Raw genomic sequence first — 21639 nt, forward strand, 5'->3', positions numbered from 1 at the left:
AAGCCTCAGTAAATTTAAGAAAATTGAAATCATATCAAGCATCTTTTCTGACCACAACGCTATGAGATTAGAAATCAATTATAGGGGAAAAAATGTAAAAAACACAAACACATGGAGGCTAAACAATACGTTACTAAATAACCAAGAGATCACTGAAGAAATCAAAGAGGAAATCAAAAAATACCTAGAGACAAATTAAAATGAAAACACGACGATCCAAAACCTACGGGATACAGCAAAAGCAGTTCTAAGAGGGAAGTTTTCAGCAACACAAGCCTACGTCAAGGAACAAGAAAAACCTCAAATAAACAAACTAAATTTACACCTAAAGGAACTAGAAAAAGAAGAACAAACAAAACCCAAAGTTAGCAGAAGGAAAGAAATCATAAAGATCAGAGCAGAAATAAATGAAAGAGAAACAAAGAAAACAATAGCAAAGATCAATAACACTAAAAGCTGGTTCTTTGAGAAGATAAACAAAATTGATAAACCATTAGCCAGACTCATCAAGAAAAAGAGGGAAAGGACTCAAATCAATAAAATTAGAAATGAAAAAGGAGAAGTTATGACACCGCAGAAATACAAAGCATCCTAAGAGACTATTACAAGCAACTCTATGCCAATAAAATGGACAACCTGGAAGAAATGGACAAATTCTTAGAAAGGTATAACCTTCCAAGACTGAAACAGGAAGAAACAGAAAATATGAACAGACCAATCACAAGTAATGAAATTGAAACTGTGATTAAAAATCTTCCAACAAACAAAAGTCCAGGACCAGATGGCTTCACAGGTGAATTCTATCAAACAGTTAGAGAAGAGCTAACACCCATCCTTCTCAAACTTTTCCAAAAAATTGCAGAGGAAGGAACACTCCCAAACTCATTCTATGAGGCCACCATCACCCTGATACCAAAACCAGACAAAGATACTACAAAAAAAGAAAATTACAGACCAATATCACTGATGAATATAGATGCAAAAATCTTCAACAAAATACTAGCAAACAGAATCCAACAGCATGTTAAAAGGATCATACACCATGATCAAGTGGAATTTATCCCAGGGATGCAAGGATTCTTCAATATACGCAAATCAATCAATGTGATATACCATATTAACAAATTAGAGAAGAAAAACCATATGATCACCTCAATAGATGCAGAAAAAGCTTTTGACAAAATTCAACACCCATTTATGATAAAAACTCTCCAGAAAGTGGGCATAGAGGGAACCTACCTCAACATAATAAAGGCCATATATGACAGACCCACAGCAAACATCTTTCTCAATGGTGAAAAACTGAAAGCATTTCCCCTAAAACCAGGAACAAGACAAGGTTGCCCACTCTCACCACTATTATTCAACATAGTTTTGGAAGTCCTAGCCATGGCAATCAGAGAAGAAAAAGAAATAAAAGGAATACAAATCGGAAAAGAAGAAGTAAAGCTGTCACTGTTTGCAGACGACATGATACTACACATAGAGAATCCTAAAAATGCCACCAGAAAACTACTAGAGCTAATCAATGAATTTGGTAAAGTTGCAGGATACAAAATTAATGCACAGAAATCTCTTGCATTCCTATACACTAATGATGAAAAATCTGAAAGAGAAATTAAGGAAACACTCCCATTTACCATTGCAACAAAAAGAATAAAATACCTAGGAATAAACCTGCCTAGGGAGACAAAAGACCTGTATGGAGAAAACTATAAGACAGTGATGAAAGAAATTAAAGATGATACCAACAGATGGAGAGATATACCATGTTCCTGGATTGGAAGAATCAACATTGTGAAAATGACTATACTACCCAAAGCAATCTACAGATTCAATGCAATCCCTATCAAATTACCGATGGCAATTTTTATGGAACTAGAACAAAAAATCTTAAAATTTGTATGGAGACACAAAGGACCCCAAATAGCCAAAGTAGTCTTGAGGAAAAAAAACGGAGCTGGAGGAATCAGGCTCCTGGACTTCCAACTATACTACAAAGCTACAGTAATCAAGACAGTATGGGGCTTCCCTGGTGGTGCAGTCATTGAGAATCTGCCTGCCAATGCAGGGGACACGGGTTCGAGCCCTGGTCTGGGAAGATCCCACATGCCGCAGAGCAACTAGGCCCGTTAGCCACAACTATTGAGCCCACGTGTCTGGAGCCTGTGCTCCACAACAAGAGAGGCCACAACAGTGAAAGGCCCATGCACCGTGATGAAGACTGGCCCCCCCTTGCCGCAACTAGAGAAAAGCCCTCACACAGAAACGAAGACCCAACACAGCCAAAAATAAAACAAACAAACAAACAAACAGTATGGTACTGGCACAAAAACAGAACTATAGATCAATGGAACAGGATAGAAAGCCCAGAGATAAACCCACGCACCTATAGTCAACTAATCTATGACAAAGGAGGCAAGGATATACAATGGAGAAAAGACAGCCTCTTCAATAAGTGGTGCTGGGAAAACTGGACAGCTACATGTAAAAGAGTGAAATTAGAACACTCCCTAACACCACACACAAAAATAAACTCAAAATGGATTAGAGACCTAAATGTAAGAGTCGACACTCTAAAACTCTTAGAGGAAAACATAGGAAGAACATTCTTTGACATAAATCACAGCAAGATTTTTTTTGATCCACCTCCTAGAGTAATGGAAATAAAAACAAAAATAAACAACAGGGACCTAATGAAACTTAAAAGCTTTTGCAAAGCAAAGGAAACTACACACAAGACGAAAAGACAACCCTCAGGATGGGAGAAACTATTTGCAAATGAATCAACAGAGAAAGGATTAATCTCCAAAATATATAATCAGCTCATGCAGCTCACTATTAAAAAAACAACCCAGTCCAAAAATGGGCAGAAGACCTAAATAGACATTTCTCCAAAGAAGACATACAGATGGTCAAGAAGCACATGAAAAGCTGCTCAACATCACTAATTATTAGAGAAATGCAAATCAAAACTACAATGAGGTATCACCTCACACCAGTTAGAATGGGCATCATCAGAAAATCTACAAACAACAAATGCTGGAGAGGGTGTGGAGAAAAGGGAACCCTCTTGCACTGTTGGTGGGAATATAAGTTAATACAGCCACTATGGAGAACAGTATGGAGGTTCATTAAAAAACTAAAAATAGAATTACCATATGATGCAGCAGTCCCACTACTGGGCATATACCCAGAGAAAACCATAATTCAAAAAGACACATGCACCCCAGTGTTCACTGCAGCTCTATTTACAATAGCCAGGACATGGAAGCAACCTAAGTGTCCATCGACAGATGAATGGATAAAAAAGATGTGGCACATATATATACAATGGAATATTACTCAGCCATAAAAAGAAACAAAATTGAGTTATTTGTAGAGACGTGGATGGATCTAGTGACTGTCATACAGAGTGAAGTAAGTTAGAAAGAGTAAAACAAATATCGTATATTAACGCATATATGTGGAACCTAGAAAAATGGTACAGATGAATGGGTTTGCAGGGCAGAAATAGAGACACAGATGTAGAGAACAAATGTATGGACACCAAGTGGGGAAAGTGGCCGGGGCCGGGGTGGTGGTGGGATGAATTGGGGGATTGGGATTGACATGTATACACTAATAGGTATAAAATGGATAACTAATAAGAACCTGTTGTATAAAAAATAAATAAAATAAAATTGAAAAAGTAATTTTTGTTTAAGATGTCAATGAGACAAAAGGTTTTTACTTCCAAGAATGAGGAAAAGCGAAAACACCTTTACCTTGTTTTTGTTTGTGTTATATTCACTTAATAATGTTTTTATTTATAAAAATTTAGATAATTTGACTTTAGAAAAGAAGTGTACCCTTTATGATAGATTCAAAAGTGAGATTACTTTTTATGCTGATGCTACACAAGGCAATGGAATGGTGGGTATGACTTAAAGGAATAGCTGCATTTTAAACAACCTTAAAAACTTTATAGCATTGATTGGCATTATCATTTTGTACCAGTAGAGGGAGATCTATGTCCATTGCAATAAATCAGTAGTTTCAGTCTGTGCAACAGTGAATGAAGGGAAAGGGGAGTTGCTCTCAAACACTGTTATTATCATGTCCAGGAAACAGGTGGATGGGTAGCTAGGTAGACAGACAGGTGGACAGACAGATGTATGAATAAAAGTTTGGTCAACTATTTTGATAAATGTATAATATAAACCTTTATCAAAGATTACTGGCAGGATTTACCACAGAGTTTTATTCACTTACAAAATGCCAGTAGGTCAAAATGAACATAACATAAAAGGTATTTAACATATTTAATATTTATTTATTTATTTTTTAACGTTAAGGCAGCTCCTTTATTTTGAACAAGAAAGTGGCATAATCAAGTGAGGGTCCCCTAACTCACCAGCTCATCCCCCACGGCACCCCCCACCCAGCTTCCCCCCATGTTCTGGGAGAAAAGCTTCTTCTCTCTGCCCAGTCCTGTCATCCACTGTCACTCCTCCGCACAAGGCAGGCATGGCGTCGCTTGGTACCTGCTTAACGTCCAAGAATCAGGTCCAGTTGGAGCAGCTAAGTGGCTGCGTTTGGGGAGTTGAAACTCACTTGGTCACAGCTGAAGGCACGAGCTGATACAGGGCCACTGACCACTGGTCCTGAATTAGAGAAAATGAACGGATTTGCCCAGATTTCCACAGGTGCTTCCATGCACCAACCAGTTCTACAGCTACTTCCATTAAAACGTATTCTGATCAAACAATCTTGCAGAGGAAAGCTCACCTAGTCTCAAGTCTACAACACAAAAGCAAGGAGAATAGGACAGATTTTCTGCTGCTATCATGTCCCGGACCTTCGGGTGCGCGAGGCCCCAGGGCACCACTAGGCCATCTCTGCCAGAAACTCAATACTGCCCACGGGCCTCGAAGTGGGCAGCCGGGCAGCTGTACGCTGCCCACACTGGGTCTCCCACAAGCAGCTGCATGGCCTTCACGTAGTTCTTCTCATCCAGCGTGAAGCGGTGGTATATCCTGGCGGGGAGAGTGATCATGTCTCCTTTCTCCATGAAGATCCGGATCCACCTGTCCTCTTTATCCCTCACGTCGAAGTACCCACTACCATCCAGGATGTACCGAATCTCGTCATCCAGGTATAAATGCTCCTCGTAAAACATCTTCATCTTTTCTTCATAATTTGGTAGTTTGTCTTTGCATATGGTTATTACGTCCATCCAGGAGTAGTTTCTCTCTTTTCGGATCTTTTCTAATTCTGGATCATTCTCATCTTTGTCAGCATCCAGCGTCCAGTAAAGGACACCGAGCCAGTGCAGCTGCTCCAGGAGGACCGGGCGCGCGGGCTCTGCGCGGTGGAGCTGCAGCGGGTCACCGGCGGACTCGTCCATGTACCAGGATTGTACCACGGCTGGGCTGGGGGCACGGCTGCCTGACCCTGGACCTGCACGGGCCGCCACGCCTAATATTTAAATTTAAATCTTAAAATTAACCTTTTCTTTTATATTCATTAAGTTGCTTTTCAAAGAGTTAGACCTTAAATTTAAATAGCCAATCAATTAGGTATATTGTGACAAATATAAAACGAGGTTTGGTCTCTTTTCACCATCCTTAGATGCTCAGGGTATTTCAGTGGAGATGTACCATGGCCAGCCTAGCCCCTGTAGCCTCCTGGCAATGCATACATATATCGAAATGTTCTTCCCATTGTTTCACTTCCCTCATGTCATGCTGGTTAGAAGTATGTTTTTTTTTTTTAACCTGGATTTAGGGTACTCATAATTGGACTAACCATATTCCTTGGCTCATGACATAGTTATCACTGGTCTCCCCAGGTATACACGTCTTGTTTGAGTTTTCCCATAATCCAATCCAAAAACTGATCATGGGCAATAACTTATATGGACCTGCATGTTCTTTCCCTCTCTTACATCCCTTGCCTTATACAAGGTAATCATTGCTCTAAATGTTCTGTTTAACATTTCCACATTTTTAAAAATAGAATTTTAAATCAATACATATATATGTATAAACAAAATATGTAGATTTAGCTCTTGAATTTTATAAAAAGAGTAATCTTTAACTTGCCCTTTTAAAAACCAAACATTAAGATTTATTCATACTGATATGGAAATGTGTAATTCATTGATTTTCACATAATATCCCATATGTGTATGTACCACTGTATATTTATCCATTCTCCTATCTTATGGGCATTTGGTTTGTGTGGTTTTTCTTTTTCTTTTTTTTTTTGCAATTACTAGAAGTACTGCCATGACTATACTTGTATATGTCTCCTGGTACATATGTGCAAGGATTTCTCTTGCTGGGTTGTAGGATGTAAGAATGACCAATTCACTCTCTTAGCAAAACTGTACACGCAAATTGTTGACCTCTTTTCCAACACTTGATGTGTTTAGGCTTCCTAACTTTTACTTATTGAATGAGTTTAACTGGTCTTGATATATATTTCCCTAATTATTAATAACTGTGAGAAACTCATTTATTGGCTATAAGTAGTTCCTCTTCTATGAAATGCTTGTTTATATCTTTTACTTATTGTTATGTTGGGTCATTTTTCTTACCAATATATATGTAGGAGCCCTATATATTTCTTTGTTAGTTATATGCATGCAAATCTCTCTACCAAATTATAGCCTTTTTACTTTAAAGTCTCTTTTTTTTTTGGCTGCGCCGCACGTAATGGGGGATCTTAGTTCCCCCACCGGGGATTGAACCTGTGCCCCTGCAGAGGAAGTGTGGAGCCCTAACCACCGGACTGCCAGGGGATTCCCCAACTTTAAGGTGTCTTTTGATGAATCAAATTTCTTAATTTTAATTTAGCCAAATTTATCAATCTCTTGTTATACAGTTAATGGATTTTGCATGTTGAAAATCTTTGCCTTTATTGAACAGGCTATCCTTTCCCCATAATATAGTTTTGGACATATATAAAGGATAGTCTCTTCAATAAATGGTGCTGGGAAAACTGGACAGCCGCATGCAAAAGAATGAAACTGGACCATTATCTTTATGCCATACACAAAAATCAATACAAAATAGATTAAAGATCTGAAACCATAAAACTCCCAGAAGAAAACATGGGGATAAGCTCCTTGACATTAGTCTTGGCTATGATATTTTGGATTTACGACAAAATTAAAGGGAATAAAAGCAAAAATAAACAAGTGGAACTACATCAAACAAAGAAAGCTTCTGCACAACAAAGGAAATCATCAACAAAATGAAAAGGCAACCTATATAATGACAGAGAATGTTTTCAAATCATATATCTAATAAGGGGTTAATATGCAAAATAAATAAATAACTCATACAACTCAATTGTAAAGAGATAAGCAATCCAGTTAAAAATGGGTAGAAGACATATGACCCAGCAATCCCGTTCCCGGGCATAGATCCAGAGAAAACTCTAATTTGAAAAGATACATGCACCCCAGTGTTCACAGCGGCACTATTTACAATAGCCAAGACATGGAAGCAACCAAATTGTCCATCAACAGATGATGGATAAAGAAGATGTGGTATGTATATACGATGGAATCCTACTCAGCCATAAAAAAGAATGAAATAATGCCATTTGCAGTAACATGGATGGACCTAGAGATTTTCATACTAAGTGAAGTAAGTCAGACAAAGACAAATATCATATGACATCACTTATATGTGGAATCTAAAATATGATGCAAATGAACTTATGTACAAAACAGAAACACACTCATAGACATAGGAAACAAATTTATGGTCACCAAAGGGGAAAGGGGGGGAGGAATAAATTATGAGTTTGGTATTAGCAGATACAAACTACTATTGACATATAAAATAGGTAAACAACAAGGTTCCACCACATAGCACAGGGAATTATATATATTCAATATCCTCTAATAAACCATAATGGAAAATAATATGAAAAAGAATATATTATATATATGTATATATATAACTGAATCACTTTGCTGTACACCAGAAACTAACACAACATTGTAAATCAACTATGCTTCGATAAAAAAAAAAAAATGGGCAGAACACTTGAATATTTTCCAAAGAAGACATACAACTGGCCAACAGGTAAATGAAAAGATGCTCAACATCAGTAATCATCAAGGAAAGGCAAATCCAAACTACAATGAGATATGATCTCACACCTCTTTAGAATGGCTATTATTAAAGAGACAAGAAATAACAAGTGTTGGTGAGGATGTGGAGAAAAGAGAACCCTTATGCACTGTTGGTGGGAATATAAATTAGTGCAACCACTATGGAAAACAGAATGGAGATTCCTCAAAAAATTAAAAATAGAATTACCATATGATCCAGCAATCCCACTTCTGGGTATATAATCAAAGGAAAGGAAATCATAATCTTGAAGAGATATCGCTATTCCCATGTTCACTGCAGCATTGTTAATGACAGCCAAGGTATGGAAACAAAGTGTCCATCAACAGATGAATGGATAAAAAAAACATCTGATACACACACACACATAATGGAATATGATTTAGTCATAAAACAGAAGGAAGTCCTGCCATTTGCAATAACATGGATGGACCCTGAGGCATTTATGTTAAGTGAAATAAGAGAGAAAGACAATGTGTATTCTCATTTTTATGTGAAATCTAAAAAAAATTGAACTCATAGATACAGAGAACAGATCCGTGGTTAATAGAAGTCAGGGAAGGTAGGCAAAATGGGTAAAGGGGGTCAAAAGGTACAGGCTTCCTATTATAAGATAATTAAGTCCCTGGGATGTAATGTAAAGCATGGTGACTCTAGCTAATGATACTGTATTGTATATTTGAATGTTGTTGAGAGAGTAGATCTTAAAATTTATTATCACACAAGGAAAAAATATTGTAACTGTATGTGGTGATGTAAACTGTGTTAGCCATTTCACTATATATATATACACACACACACACACATATATATACACATACATATATCAAATCATAATGCTGTACACCTAAAACTAATGCAGTATTATACGTCAACTAGATCCCAATAACAAAAATCTTTCCCTACCCTATGCTCTGAAAGTTGGTTACTTATATTTCCTACTGATGTTTTGTTTTGTTCTTACTCTTTAAGTCCTTACTCCATCTGAAGTAGATTTTTTGTACATGGTGTGTGTTATGGGCTAAAAATTGTTTCCCTTCAAAATTCATAACGAAACTCTAGTCCCCAGTACCTCAGAATATGACTGTATTTAGAGATAGGGCCTTAAAAAGGTGATTAAGGTTAAATGAGGTCATTTGGGTGGGCCCTAATCCAACCTAACTGCTGTCCTTATAACAGGAAATTTGGACATACAAGGGGACACCAGGGATGCTCTCTCACAGAGGATGATCACGTGAGGACACGATGAGAAGGCAACCATCTGCAAGTCAAAGAGAGAGGCCTCAGGAGGAACCAAGCCTGTCCACACCTTGATCCTGGACTTGTAGCCTCCAGAACTGTGAGAAAGTACATTTCTGTTGTTTAAGCCACCCAGTCTGTGGTATTCTGTTAGGGTAGCCCTAGAAAACTAATACAGTGTAAGATACGGATTTCATTTTTTTTTTAATACGGAAAAATCAATTTTCTACTTCCATTTACTGAATAGTTTCCTTTCCTCAATGATCCATCATGTTTCCTCTGCCATATACCGAAGTTCCATATATAAGTGGATCTATTTCTAGGCTCTTTATTCCATTGGTCAGTCTATCCCTGTGAGAGGACCAAATTTTCTTAATTGCTCTAGCTTAATTATAAGTTGTGATAACTGGTAAAGAAAGACCTTCCCCCTTCTAATTCTTCTTTAAGTTAGTTTGCTATTTTTGATCACTTACACTTTCAAAGTTTGCAATCAGCTTGTCAAGTTTCACTAAAAGTCATATGGGGATTCCACTTGTAATTACATTAAATCTACAGAACTACAGAGAAATATTTTGTAATGAAAGATTTCTCTCTATTGGAAAGTACATTTATTTTCTTTTTTGTTCTACTAACAACAATTTTAGTTCTGTCCACATGATGGCACCACAAACCAAAAAGTCAGATTTTCATAGTTGGACAGAAGGCCCCATAACACATATATATGTTAATATTTTATTAAATGCTCAAATGTTTTGGAGGATAGACCTGAATTTCACATGGCATGTTCCACAGTCCATCAAATGCTTAAGTACATTTGGTAAAGAGATATACTATAGTATATGATAATCAAAGAATGGAAATAATAATGAAAAATATCATGACTATTCTTCATAGTCCTTTTATCATAGAAAGTCATAAACAGATATAGATTAAAAAGTTCATTATCAACCGAGAAAATAAAGACAAGGTATAAAATTAGCTCTGGAAATTTAGGTAGTATTTTCTAAACCAGCAAGCCTACTACAGACTAGTAAGTAAGTTTGCATAAATCTGGGGAGCAAAGGTCACCCCTAGGTTTACCTTTAAAGAGGAGGATTGCGTAATTCTTCATATCCACCACCAGGCCCGCCCCTTATTCCAGCCCTGATACTCATGGGGTAAATTCTACTTTCACTTTATGAGAAACATGCCTTGGCTTGCCCTGAACTGCTTACAGAATCAAAAAGGAAGAGTCACAGAAGACTTTCCCTTTCTACTCTGTAATGCCAATGAAACTCCTTTCTACATTATGTGGGAAATACTTGAGACAGAATCTTCGAAACCGTGCACATTTAATTAACTGATACCATGCATACCCTGATGGTATCTGGACTGGAGCCAACCCTTTTCTAGGTACCTTCCAGGGGGGTTATTAATCTGGTATTCTATATAGCACTGGAAATTAGTATCAAAAAACTGTTTAACACATCTTAACTTGGATTTAAAAATCTGTCTATTGCTAATTAACATAACTTGGATGTTCTACTAAATATATATATAGAGAATAGTTAACTTAAATTCGTTAAACCCCAGATTCCTCATCTGTAAAATGGGAGTAACAATATTTCCTACTTAGAATGGATGTAGAATTAAATAAGGCTTTTCAAAATACTAAGCACGGTACCCTGCACATAAATGCACTACTGTCATTAGAACAAGAAACAATGGTGGTCCCAGGTTAGCAAGTCTGAATCGTAAAATCTGGAAATAGGAAACTAAGCCATGTTTTAGCTCACTTGGCTATGCTCCTCCCTCATGCTACCAATCCCCTCCACTTGGAAGGCCTAGGATTGACTCTCCCAGCACCAGAGCAGCCACGTGGCTTAATGAGCCATTTAAACGACGCATTCCGCATAACCCCTTCGGAATAAGAAGTGATAGATGATTTCGATGGTAAAACCATAGTTAGCACCAGGTGCACTTTTAAACCACTTACTGTCAAAGAAAGCCCACATAGTCATTAACCGCTGCCCACTCGGACTAACTGCGCTTCTGGAATATTCCACGAGATGGCGCCTTTGCTCCCAGTCTTCGGACATCCTGAACGCGAGGCCTTCCCAAGGCGCTGGCCTCCCTCTCCAAGGTTAAGGGCCTGACCTCCGACAAAGGCTTGCTCTAAGGTGATGGGCAAAGGCCACACGGGCCTAAGTGGGACTTGGCCATGGTCAGCCGGCCGGCCCCAGCCGAAGTCCGCTTCATTCAGACGCGGCGGGGAGCTCGGAACACCCTGTTCCGCGGACCCTTGTCTTTCAGGGGCACGGCCTCCCCGCAGGGCCCCTCTAGACAGGAGCTAACGGGGTAAAACTGCAGGGGCGGCGGCAGCCCAGAAGGTCTCCAGGTGGCCACCGGGAAGCCTCACGTGCCTGTGCAGTGGCTCCGGCCACACTCACACCTTGACACCTGAGGCGTCAGGTTGTAGGGCGGTGAGGAAGGGCTGTGCAGGGGAGGGAACCTGCGAGGACCGCACCACCCGGCGGGGCTCTGATCACTGCACCGCCGGCCGCGGGGCGGGTGGGGGCGGAGCCAGGCGTCGGCCCTCGGGTTTCTACTTCAAACCCAGAAGCTCGGAACATTCTAAGAATGGGATGGCGGTCACGGGAACGGCCGGACGCCTGTGTCCGCCTCCCCGTCGGGGTGAGCCCTCCCCGCGGCCGGCACGCAGCTCGCAAGCTGGAAGCCAGCGGCCCATCGCAACCTCCCGCTCGGTCCCGGGCGCTCTGGAGGCCGGTGGGCGGGGCGTCACCCGTGACGTCTCATCCCGTTTCGATTCTCCGCCCCCTTCTCCGCCCATATATAAGACTTCTCCGGGCGTTTGCACTCGCACAAGTGAACGAAGGCGTCGGGCGTGGAAGGTCGGCGGCTGTGGCGGGGGCTCAAGGGTAGAGGCCGGCTCGGTCGCGTGTCCGTGCTTCGGAGGTGGCAGCGGGCAGTGCAGGGCGGCGAGGGGACCATGGAGCTCTTGCGGACTATCACCTACCAGCCGGCCGCCGGCACCAAGATGTGCGAGCAGGCGCTGGGCAAGGCTTGCGGCGGGGAGTCGAAGAAGAAGCGGCCGCCGCCGCCCCCCGAGGAGCCGCAGCCGCCGCAGCCCCAGGTGCAGGTGCAGCCGGCCGCCCCGCACCACCATCACCACCACTCGCACTCGGGGGCCGAGATCTCGAGGATTATCGTCGACCCCACGACGGGGAAGCGCTACTGCCGAGGCAAAGTGCTGGGAAAGGTGACGAGCGGCGGGCGCCCTGCTGCCAGGCGGGAGGGAGGTCTGCCCGGGCATCTCCCGGGCCGGGCCGGCCGCCGAGTCCCCGCGCCCACCGCTTCTCGGCGTCTCGGGAGTCCGATCCCGGCGCGACGTGGGCTGCTCACCTGCCCTCCTTTGGCTTTTGTGCGCTGGCAGCGCCGGGATCGACTTCACATCCTTAGCCGCGGCTCAATCTGCGTCCCGCCGCCCAAAGACATTGATCTTGAGGCCAGAAGCGAGGGCTTTCTATACCGGACCTAGCTCTCTCGAGCTGCCCCCCAGAGGATTTTCTTGACAAGTCTTTTCAGACCCTATTTCTCATCTCCCCAACCCCAAGCCCCCTCCTCCGGAAAGCTCCTCTCTGTAAAGGGAGAAGGGGCACAGTTTTAACTTACTGTTTTCAGGAATGCTTTTCCCTTCGTGAAAGAGCTTTAAAAAAGTAGACCGCATCCCTCTGTCCGCCCTTCCTCTCCCATATTTTTGCTTTTCTTTCTCATTTACTTACATAAAAAAAAAAAAAAATCTGCCGTCCTTGTCCCTGCCATACTCAATTCCGTCTCGGCTTTGTTTCCTTTCAGGGTGGCTTTGCAAAATGTTACGAGATGACAGATTTGACAAACAACAAAGTCTACGCTGCAAAAATTATTCCTCACAGCAGAGTAGCCAAACCTCATCAAAGGGAAAAGGTGTGTATGACTGTTGAGTAAAGTATTTTCTTTGTGTGCAAGATGGCCCTTCCCTGTTAGGAAGATGTCTTCTGCATGTGTAAGACTGGCTTTTCAGAGGTGAGGGAGGCTAATAAGACTGATCTTGCTTTTTCTTTTAGATTGACAAAGAAATAGAGCTTCACAGAATTCTCCATCACAAGCATGTAGTGCAGTTTTACCACTACTTTGAGGACAAAGAAAACATTTACATTCTTTTGGAATATTGCAGTAGAAGGGTAAGTGTTCACTCCTATTGGAATGCATTTACTTCCCGCAAACTGACACAGCATTCAAACTGCACTTTATCTGGGAATTTCGTTGTGGAGGTAATCATTACACTGCAGCATTAACTTTCATCACTCATCCTGCACAAGGAAGCCACTGATTTTGGTAACTTTGTTTGACAGATTCTCTTTTTTCCTTCTCCTCTTCCCAGTCCATGGCTCATATCTTAAAAGCAAGGAAGGTGTTGACAGAGCCAGAAGTCCGATACTACCTCAGGCAGATTGTGTCTGGACTAAAGTACCTTCATGAGCAAGAAATCTTGCACAGAGATCTCAAACTAGGTAAGCCTTTCACTCCAAATGCTGACTTTTGTGTCGGGGAGGTATGCTCTCTCTCTCCCTTTTTTTACATATTAATGTTCTTAGTTGGGATCTAACCAGTGCTATCTTGCTTGTGAATGATGGCTTTCACTTTAAGCAACTGGCTGCCTGCCTCTTGAGTGGATGTGTGTGTACTTGGTTAGAACAGCTTTTCAAGGGAATTCAGATCTTTTTTTTTTAATCATCTAGGAAACTTTTTTATTAATGAAGCCATGGAACTAAAAGTTGGGGACTTTGGTTTGGCAGCCAGGCTGGAACCCTTGGAACACAGAAGGAGGTAAGAGTCAGAAGGATACATCCTGCTAGGGTTTTGTGGAGATCAAATATGCCCTTTTTATTTTCCAGTTAATGTTTCAAAGGCCAGTTGATACTAAAATCTACAAACCGCTACAGTGTTAATTGAAGGAAACACTTATCCAGTGCCACTATGGACCGGGCAGAGTACCTCATGCCTATAAGTTGATAATGAAACAAACCTGTCTTACATTTGCCTGAAATATATAATTATGTCCTGCTGTACCTGGCCTCACTTGGCTTAAAACACTTTGTCATGTGGCTGAAAAAAATTGTACACACATTAAAAAAAAATTACCAAGTCACTTGGTCAAATGTCAGTTGTTCACATGCCAGAAATCAAAAGTCAAATGTTTCCAAATAGAAATTCAACATAGTGCTTTCAAGGTTTTATCCAGAGAGCTAAGTTTAAACAGTAGAATAGTTCCTAATGAGATCTTCATATTTTGTTTTCCTAGAACGATATGTGGTACCCCAAATTATCTTTCTCCTGAAGTCCTCAACAAACAAGGACACGGCTGTGAATCAGACATTTGGGCCTTAGGCTGTGTAATGTAAGTAAATGCTCTGAAATAATCAAAAAGCAAATGTGGATGTAGATTTTTCATACTCGAAAAGAGTTGCTTTTTGACCGTTCCTAAAGAAGTGTTTCCTTGCATACAGGTATACAATGTTACTAGGAAGACCCCCATTTGAAACTACAAACCTGAAAGAAACTTACAGGTGCATAAGAGAAGCAAGGTATACAATGCCCTCTTCATTGCTGGCTCCTGCTAAGCACTTAATAGCCAGCATGTTGTCCAAAAATCCAGAAGATCGTCCCAGTTTGGATGACATCATTCGACATGATTTTTTTTTGCAGGTTGGTGCTTTTTTTTTTTTTTTTTTTTTTTTTTTGGCGTCTTTTTATTACATGCTCTTGATCCTAATTGCCCAGCAGGTCACTGAAGATCTTGTCTTTTACTTCATAGGGCTTCACTCCAGACAGACTCTCTTCTAGCTGTTGTCATACAGTTCCAGATTTCCACTTGTCAAGCCCAGCTAAGAATTTCTTTAAGAAAGCAGCTGCTGCTCTTTTTGGTGGCAAAAAAGACAAAGCAAGATATATTGACACACATAGTAAGTTATAAGACTTCTTTTGTTCTTCTGTGTCCAATATTATATATAAAGTTGATAAGTTAGTTAAAAGAGGCTTTTATATTAACATAATTTGGCCTGTATGTTTGTACACTATTTGACTTTTTGTAGCATAATAAATCCACACTGCAAATTGTGGTTGATAGCTTTTTGTTTCATATGCATTAAAGTGTGCTTCTTGCATAATTGCAGCTGATGGCAAAGATAAAAGTAAAAGCTGATGATTTTGCCTTGGATGCTCTTAAGTTGGTTATTAATGCAAAAGGAGGAAATATGGCTAGCTCTGTTTCTACCTTGTTTGGATAGAATAATGCTCATAATTCTTTTCCTTGATTTACAGACAAAGTGGCTAAAGAAGATGAAGAAATTTACAAGCTTAGGCATGATTTGAAAAAGACTTCGATAACTCAGCAACCCAGCAAACATAGGACAGATGAGGTATGCTAAAGAAGAGTAAAATAGTTATAAACACTTTATATCATTTCCATTCTTTGTTAATTGTCACTTGGATCACATACTTACTTAAAGTTTTCTTTCCAACCCTTTAAAAGGGAAGATTTTATCTCTTAGTTTAACAATGCATGCAATTGAGTTACCGAAATATCTTTTACCTGGCTTGTGTCCATTGCTTTTTGTTAAGCTTTCCTACTAATTGCCACAATCTCATCTTAAACTAGAATTCTCAACCCCCAATGAATTTTAAATGCTTGACGATTGCCTGGCTCTTCTCTCTTCTAGGAACTCCAGCCACCTACCACTACAGTTGCCAGATCTGGAACACCCGCAGTGGAAAACAAGCAGCAGATTGGAGATGCTATTCGGATGATAGTCAGAGGAACTCTTGGCAGCTGCAGCAGTAGCAGTGAATGTAAGTTGTTGTCAATTGCATTTTAAATAATGACACTCTGAATGCCAGTGCTCAATACTAAGTAACTGAAGCCAGTTTGGTTTTTGGCCTGATTTAACATAGGAGAAGCAAAATTAGAGGATTGGAACAGTTTTGAGTCCTCCATCCTTAGATTTAGCGAAGGGAGACTTAGCACCTACCATGGCCTGAGGTTTTGTTGTTAATTATTTTCTAAATTTCTCTGACTTTTCAGGCCTCGAGGACAGTACCATGGGAAGTGTCGCAGACACAGTGGCAAGAGTCCTTCGAGGATGTCTAGAAAACATGCCAGAAGCTGACTGCATCCCCAAAGAGCAGCTGAGCACTTCCTTTCAGTGGGTCACCAAATGGGTCGACTACTCTAATAAATATGGCTTTGGGTACCAGCTCTCAGACCACACTGTAGGCGTCCTCTTCAACAACGGTGCTCACATGAGCCTCCTTCCAGATAAAAAGTAAGCGTGTTCAATTAAGGAAGCCCTGTCAGTTCTTTAGTTTTGCCCTAAAGAAATCTGAAAATAGTGACTAACTGCTTCCATTTTTCCTTCTTTTCTCCGTATTGTTCCTGTTCTTTAGGACAGTTCACTATTATGCAGAGCTTGGCCAATGCTCTGTTTTCCCAGCAACAGATGCCCCTGAACAATTCATTAGTCAAGTGACGGTGCTGAAATACTTCTCTCATTACATGGAGGAAAACCTCATGGACGTAAGTGCTGTGGCTTTCGAGCAGTGATGTTTGCAGTGCGGTCCACAGGGCAGTAGCATCTGTGTAGCCTCAACGCTTTAAGGCATGCAGCCTCTCATGTCCCACCCTCAATCTACTGCATCAGAATCTCTGGGTGGTGGGACCAGGAATCTCCAGGCCATTCTGGCACTTGCTTAAGTTTGATAGGCATTTGCTTAGAAGAACTGAGTGCACACACTGCAAAGTTTCTGTAGGCACTAAGTCTCCCAATCTCTCCCAGGGTGGAGATCTGCCTAGTGTTACTGATGTTCGAAGACCTCGGCTCTACCTCCTTCAGTGGCTAAAATCTGATAAGGCCTTAATGATGCTCTTCAACGATGGCACCTTTCAGGTAAATGAACCCTTGAGGAAAGCACATGTTTAGGTCCTAAAAAAATGCTTTTTACCTAGCCAATTTAATCACTGACAACACTCTTCACATCTCGAATACTTAGAGAGATCTAATATCTATGTCTACTTTTTTAAAGGTGAATTTCTACCATGATCATACGAAAATAATCATCTGTAGCCAAAATGAAGAATACCTTCTCACCTACATCAATGAGGACAGGATATCTACCACGTTTAGACTGACAACTCTGCTGATGTCTGGCTGTTCATTAGAATTAAAAAATCGAATGGAATATGCTCTGAACATGCTCCTACAGAGATGCAACTAAGAGACTTTTTGAATGGATCCTATGGGACTCCTCTTTTCCACTGTGAGATCTACAGGGAAGCCAGTAGAATGATCTACAGCACGTTGAAGAAGGTGGACAGGTGGTGGTACGAAAACAACTCCCCCGTGGCCTGCTGGACCTGGTGGGACCAAACCAGGCCGAGGCACACAGTTCTGGACATTGGACAAGCTGAGAGCGAACCCGAATGCAGTTTTCCTTGACGTACCTGTTTCAAAAGGTTTTTCAGACAATTTCGCAGAAAGGTGCATTGACTTAACTTCTCTCTGTGGAGAGCACTTCAGACAGAGGACTTGGAACTGTGAATATACTTCCTGAAGGGGAGGGAGAAGGGAGGACGCTCCCATGTTGTTTAAAGGCTGTAATTGGAGCAGCTTTTGGCTGCTTAACTGTGAACTATGGCCATATATAAATTTTTTTTTTTTTTGAAGACACTTGTGGCTGGAAAAGTGCATTCCTTGTTAATAAACTTTTTATTTATTACAGCCCAAAGAGCAGTATTTATTATCAGTTTTTTTTTTTTATGTTGACCATTTTAAACTGACTGTTGGCAATAAAGAGTATGAAAAAGCAGAAGCAGTGATCTCCTGTCTTTGGTATGGCACCAGCACTGCATCACAGCATTCTTCGATCATGGATTCTTGGCACTCTTTGGCAGGACACTGAGTGTAGAAGCAGGCTAGAAAGTTAAGAGTTTTAACCTTGCTAATAATAATTTCTAGGAAGTCAGTCTTTAATACCTGAAGTGAAGTCATATGCTCTCTGGTAGATCTAGCTTGAGAAGAGAAGAGTATAACAAAAATACCACTCTTTTCACAACCAGAGTATAGGCCTCCTACTGAATCCAAAACCAATTTCTCTCTGGAGTATTCCCCCAAAACTCGTTTAGCTTGGAGCTAAAAGCTAGAGTAATCCTGTGTAAACGGATCTCTGTTATTAAGTGTCAATAGGTACCGGAAGTTTGTCTTAATGTGGGCAGAACTCTGTACTTTATATATAATACTTGCACCACCTAAATGTATAACTCAGCTTAAACCTACCTAAACACTCCCATTGCCACCAGTAGTGAGAAGTACTTTGTAAATAAGTCATTTTCCTTCTGGTGCATGGATGATGAGGAATGGTAAGGGTACCAAGCTTTGGTTTTAAGCCCATCTTTTAAACTATCAAATTATCCAAGGGGTAAATCTGAGACAGTTTTCTCTTTCAGGGGGATCTCTCCTTTGACAGGTGTACAAAGCTGCTCCCTGTTACTCTGAACTTACAGTGACCTGTATAAAGTGCAAATACTTTTTTTGTTCAATTGTAATCCCACTATAAGGAAAAGATTGTCCTGCGAAAAGCAGCACTCTCTCATGTGTTAGGCTCTGTTTGCACTAGGATCCTGTACAGAGTAGTGTAGAGATGGTGGTTGTAATTTTACAGTTTTCTAAAATTACTACAAACTGCACCTGATATGCTTTATTAATAAAAGTCAAATCTGGAGAACTGTTTATGGATATTTCACAGTTCCTAGAGTAACTCCTGCTGACTGGAGTTCTCTGGCCGCGTGTTCAGCTTCAGTCTCTGTTAAATGGTTTATGGTAATAGCTGAAGAAGATAGTAATAGCTGAAGAAAACTGGATAATTACACTAACAGCTCTGTGTGCAAAAGTAGAATCTATTTTTATCTTTGTGAGCAGAGCGGTAGAAGTAGGAGTTTGTAAATAGTAAAAAATGTGTTTTCATTTTGAGTTTTACAGTGTTAGGTTGTATATTACTTCATTTCAAAATTAGGTACTTATCCATTCTTGTATGTACTCAGGGTCTACTGTGTGCCAAATCCAGGGCCTGGCGTTGGAGATGTTGAGTGAGCCCAAACCTCCCCCTGCCCTTGAGGAAGTCACAGCGGAGTGGAGGAGACATTTGTCTAGTGCATTTGTCTAGTAGTCTGATAAGTGCTGTGATATTATGATAAAGATATGCACTGGGTGTTGTGGGAACCAAGAACAGGAATCATGGGGAAGGAGCCACAGGCGTGGGGTGGACTCAGAGAAGAGATTCCAGAGAAGAAATTTCTTTTTTATTGGGTTTTGAAAGATGAGTGAGGGTTAAATAAAGGTATGAGATGGGGAAGCGTATTATAAGCAGTGGGAATAACATATATACATGCCCGAGGGTGAAAGAGTTCACAGGAGAAGTGGATGTGTAAGTCTGAAGTATCATAGGTAAAGGCTGGAAGAAACAGACCTGATGTGCCCCCAAGTTCCATCACAAGGCATTTAGGCTGCACCGAAGGCTATGTGTAGTTACTGAAAGATTTTAAGGAAGCAAGTGACCTAGTATTTCAGTTTCATTAAATTCATTCTGGGGACATAAGCAAGATGGGTGGGGAAGAAAATGGAGAAAGATGACCCAAACAGTAAAGATACTAATGTTGTGATCCAGGTGAGAAAGGACTTTATACAAAGGAGCATATAAAGAGTTAGGTAGCGTCTCCTTTGGCCCATCTACCAATAGTTTATTTTAGTATCCCCAGTACGGTGGCATATGGCAATCAAATATTGAATGAATAAATTACAGTAGATTTGGAAGGGGCTTGGAAAGTTGATTTTAATAGGATTTGGCACTTTATTGAATGTGGAGCCTGAGGAAGAAGGTGGGCCTTAGGATGATTGGTAGTCAATGGCTGGTAGGCAGTGTACTGTGGGGTCATTAACTGAGATAAATTAGGAATGTAGAAAGAAGAGCCTGATTTTGAGGAAAATACAGTGAATTTAGGACAGCTTGAATCAAACTCGTGTGAGGATGCTCAAATAGGTCCAGCAAACAGTTGGACATACATGTCTACATCTCAAGAGCGAGCAAGATTTGGGAGTAAACAGGCTTTGGATGAGAGCACACAAAAAGGGGTCCCTGTCATCCCTTCTACCCAGCAGCATTTTTATTTTTTGGTACTGAGGACATCTATGTAAAACCTAACAGTGTTGATAAACCTTTGCAGTGAAGGAAAGAAGATAAAAAATTCCCAAATAAATTCTACTTTTCAAAATCAAGGACTCTGGATTCCATAAAAACTCCCAAATAAGAGATGTGCATGATGAGCACCTTCGGTCCTCAAGAATGTTTCTCACTTAGCCATCCCCAATCCTGGCAGTCTATAGGCTGAGATACAAGGCAGTCTTTTAAGATGTAAAACTTCAGTTTTGGTGCATAGTAATAGCTAACTTCAGCTAAGTGTGGTGTGACCATGGCAGAACTCAGATCCTGAGTTATTTGACATTTACTAACTACTTCATAAAAGTAGTAAAAAAAAAAACCAAAAAACCCACCCTTCAAGAACTATTTTTGAATGTAACCTTATGTTTGCTAGATAGGAAGTGTACTGCAGTGGAAAAGCTTTGGAATCAGTCCTAAATTCAAATTCCTGTTCAACCATGTATTACCAATAAGATCTCAAGAAATACCTAACCTCTCTAAGCTTCAGTTTCCTCACCTGCAAAGATTAAATGATAATAAAGCACTTGTACATCAAAGGTGCTCAATAAATATTTGCTCCTTTTCTTGTCCTGTTTCCCCTGCCTTCTTCCACACCCATCATGACAGTAACCCTGGCTACCTAGAAAAGAAAATAACTGACTCATTTCTGCCTCTTCCAGTCTTCCTTTCTGTATCAGTCGTGGGTGAGCCAGGAATGCACACGTCATTTTAGGACTTTCAAAGAGAAGGAATTTATTGGAGGCTATTGGTTGTATAGATGATGGAAGAGCCCGGGAGTCAGATGGGAGGTGGTGAGGCAACCAAGAGATAAGCAGCAGCAGGAAGCCGCTACCACGCCCTTGGCTGGAGAGACCCAGAGAGAAAGTAGGAATACTCCAGAACTGGGGGTCTCTGGCAGAAAGTAGAATTATGGTGGTCACTGCCTACCAGGAGTTTGAAATCATGGAGCGAATGTAGTCAC

The 21639-nt window shown here is 40.8% G+C and overlaps 3 protein-coding genes across 4 annotated transcripts in view; 1 reads left to right on the forward strand and 2 right to left on the reverse strand.

The window, feature by feature from the left end:
* Positions 1-11424, reverse strand: part of GAPT (GRB2 binding adaptor protein, transmembrane) — a 52673-nt gene extending 41249 nt beyond the window's left edge. Inside the window, exon 1 of the mRNA XM_082457424.1 lies at positions 11347-11424. The gene's annotated coding sequence lies outside the window, so the exon portion shown is untranslated. The remainder of the gene's footprint in view (positions 1-11346) is intronic.
* On the reverse strand, positions 1143-11449 carry LOC309658557 (acireductone dioxygenase-like; the record flags this gene model as incomplete). The annotated part of the gene is made up of 2 exons (XM_082457408.1): positions 1143-5460; positions 11347-11449. 2 exons carry the CDS (start codon positions 11447-11449, stop codon positions 4892-4894), a joined length of 672 nt encoding a protein of 223 aa, XP_082313534.1. The 3' UTR covers positions 1143-4891.
* Positions 11450-12235: 786 nt separating this feature from the next.
* Positions 12236-18184, forward strand: PLK2 (polo like kinase 2). Of its 2 annotated transcripts, XM_082457233.1 has the most exons (14): positions 12236-12630; positions 13227-13334; positions 13475-13591; positions 13792-13921; positions 14150-14237; positions 14713-14808; positions 14918-15116; positions 15226-15373; positions 15732-15829; positions 16130-16259; positions 16492-16732; positions 16854-16983; positions 17243-17353; positions 17490-18184. In XM_082457233.1, exons 1-14 carry the CDS (start codon positions 12361-12363, stop codon positions 17679-17681), a joined length of 2058 nt encoding a protein of 685 aa, XP_082313359.1. In that variant the 5' UTR covers positions 12236-12360; the 3' UTR covers positions 17682-18184. The 2 variants fall into 2 exon arrangements, with proteins under 2 accessions (XP_082313359.1, XP_082313360.1); XM_082457234.1 differs by lacking the exon at positions 17243-17353 and having other exon boundaries at positions 12243-12630.
* The last annotated feature ends 3455 nt before the right edge of the window (positions 18185-21639 follow it).

The sequence above is a fragment of the Balaenoptera physalus genome (assembly GCF_965194825.1).
Source record: "Balaenoptera physalus genome assembly, chromosome: 3".
Classification (NCBI taxonomy): domain Eukaryota; kingdom Metazoa; phylum Chordata; class Mammalia; order Artiodactyla; family Balaenopteridae; genus Balaenoptera; species Balaenoptera physalus.

Coding starts and splice junctions, on each gene's coding strand:
- PLK2 (XM_082457233.1), top strand. CDS start 12,361: ATGGAGCTCTTGCGGACTATCACCTACCAGCCGGCCGCCGGCACCAAG. Junction 13,335..13,474: donor AACCTCATCAAAGGGAAAAG/GTGTGTATGACT, acceptor TTTTTCTTTTAG/ATTGACAAAGAAATAGAGCT. Junction 15,117..15,225: donor GACATGATTTTTTTTTGCAG/GTTGGTGCTTTT, acceptor TTTACTTCATAG/GGCTTCACTCCAGACAGACT.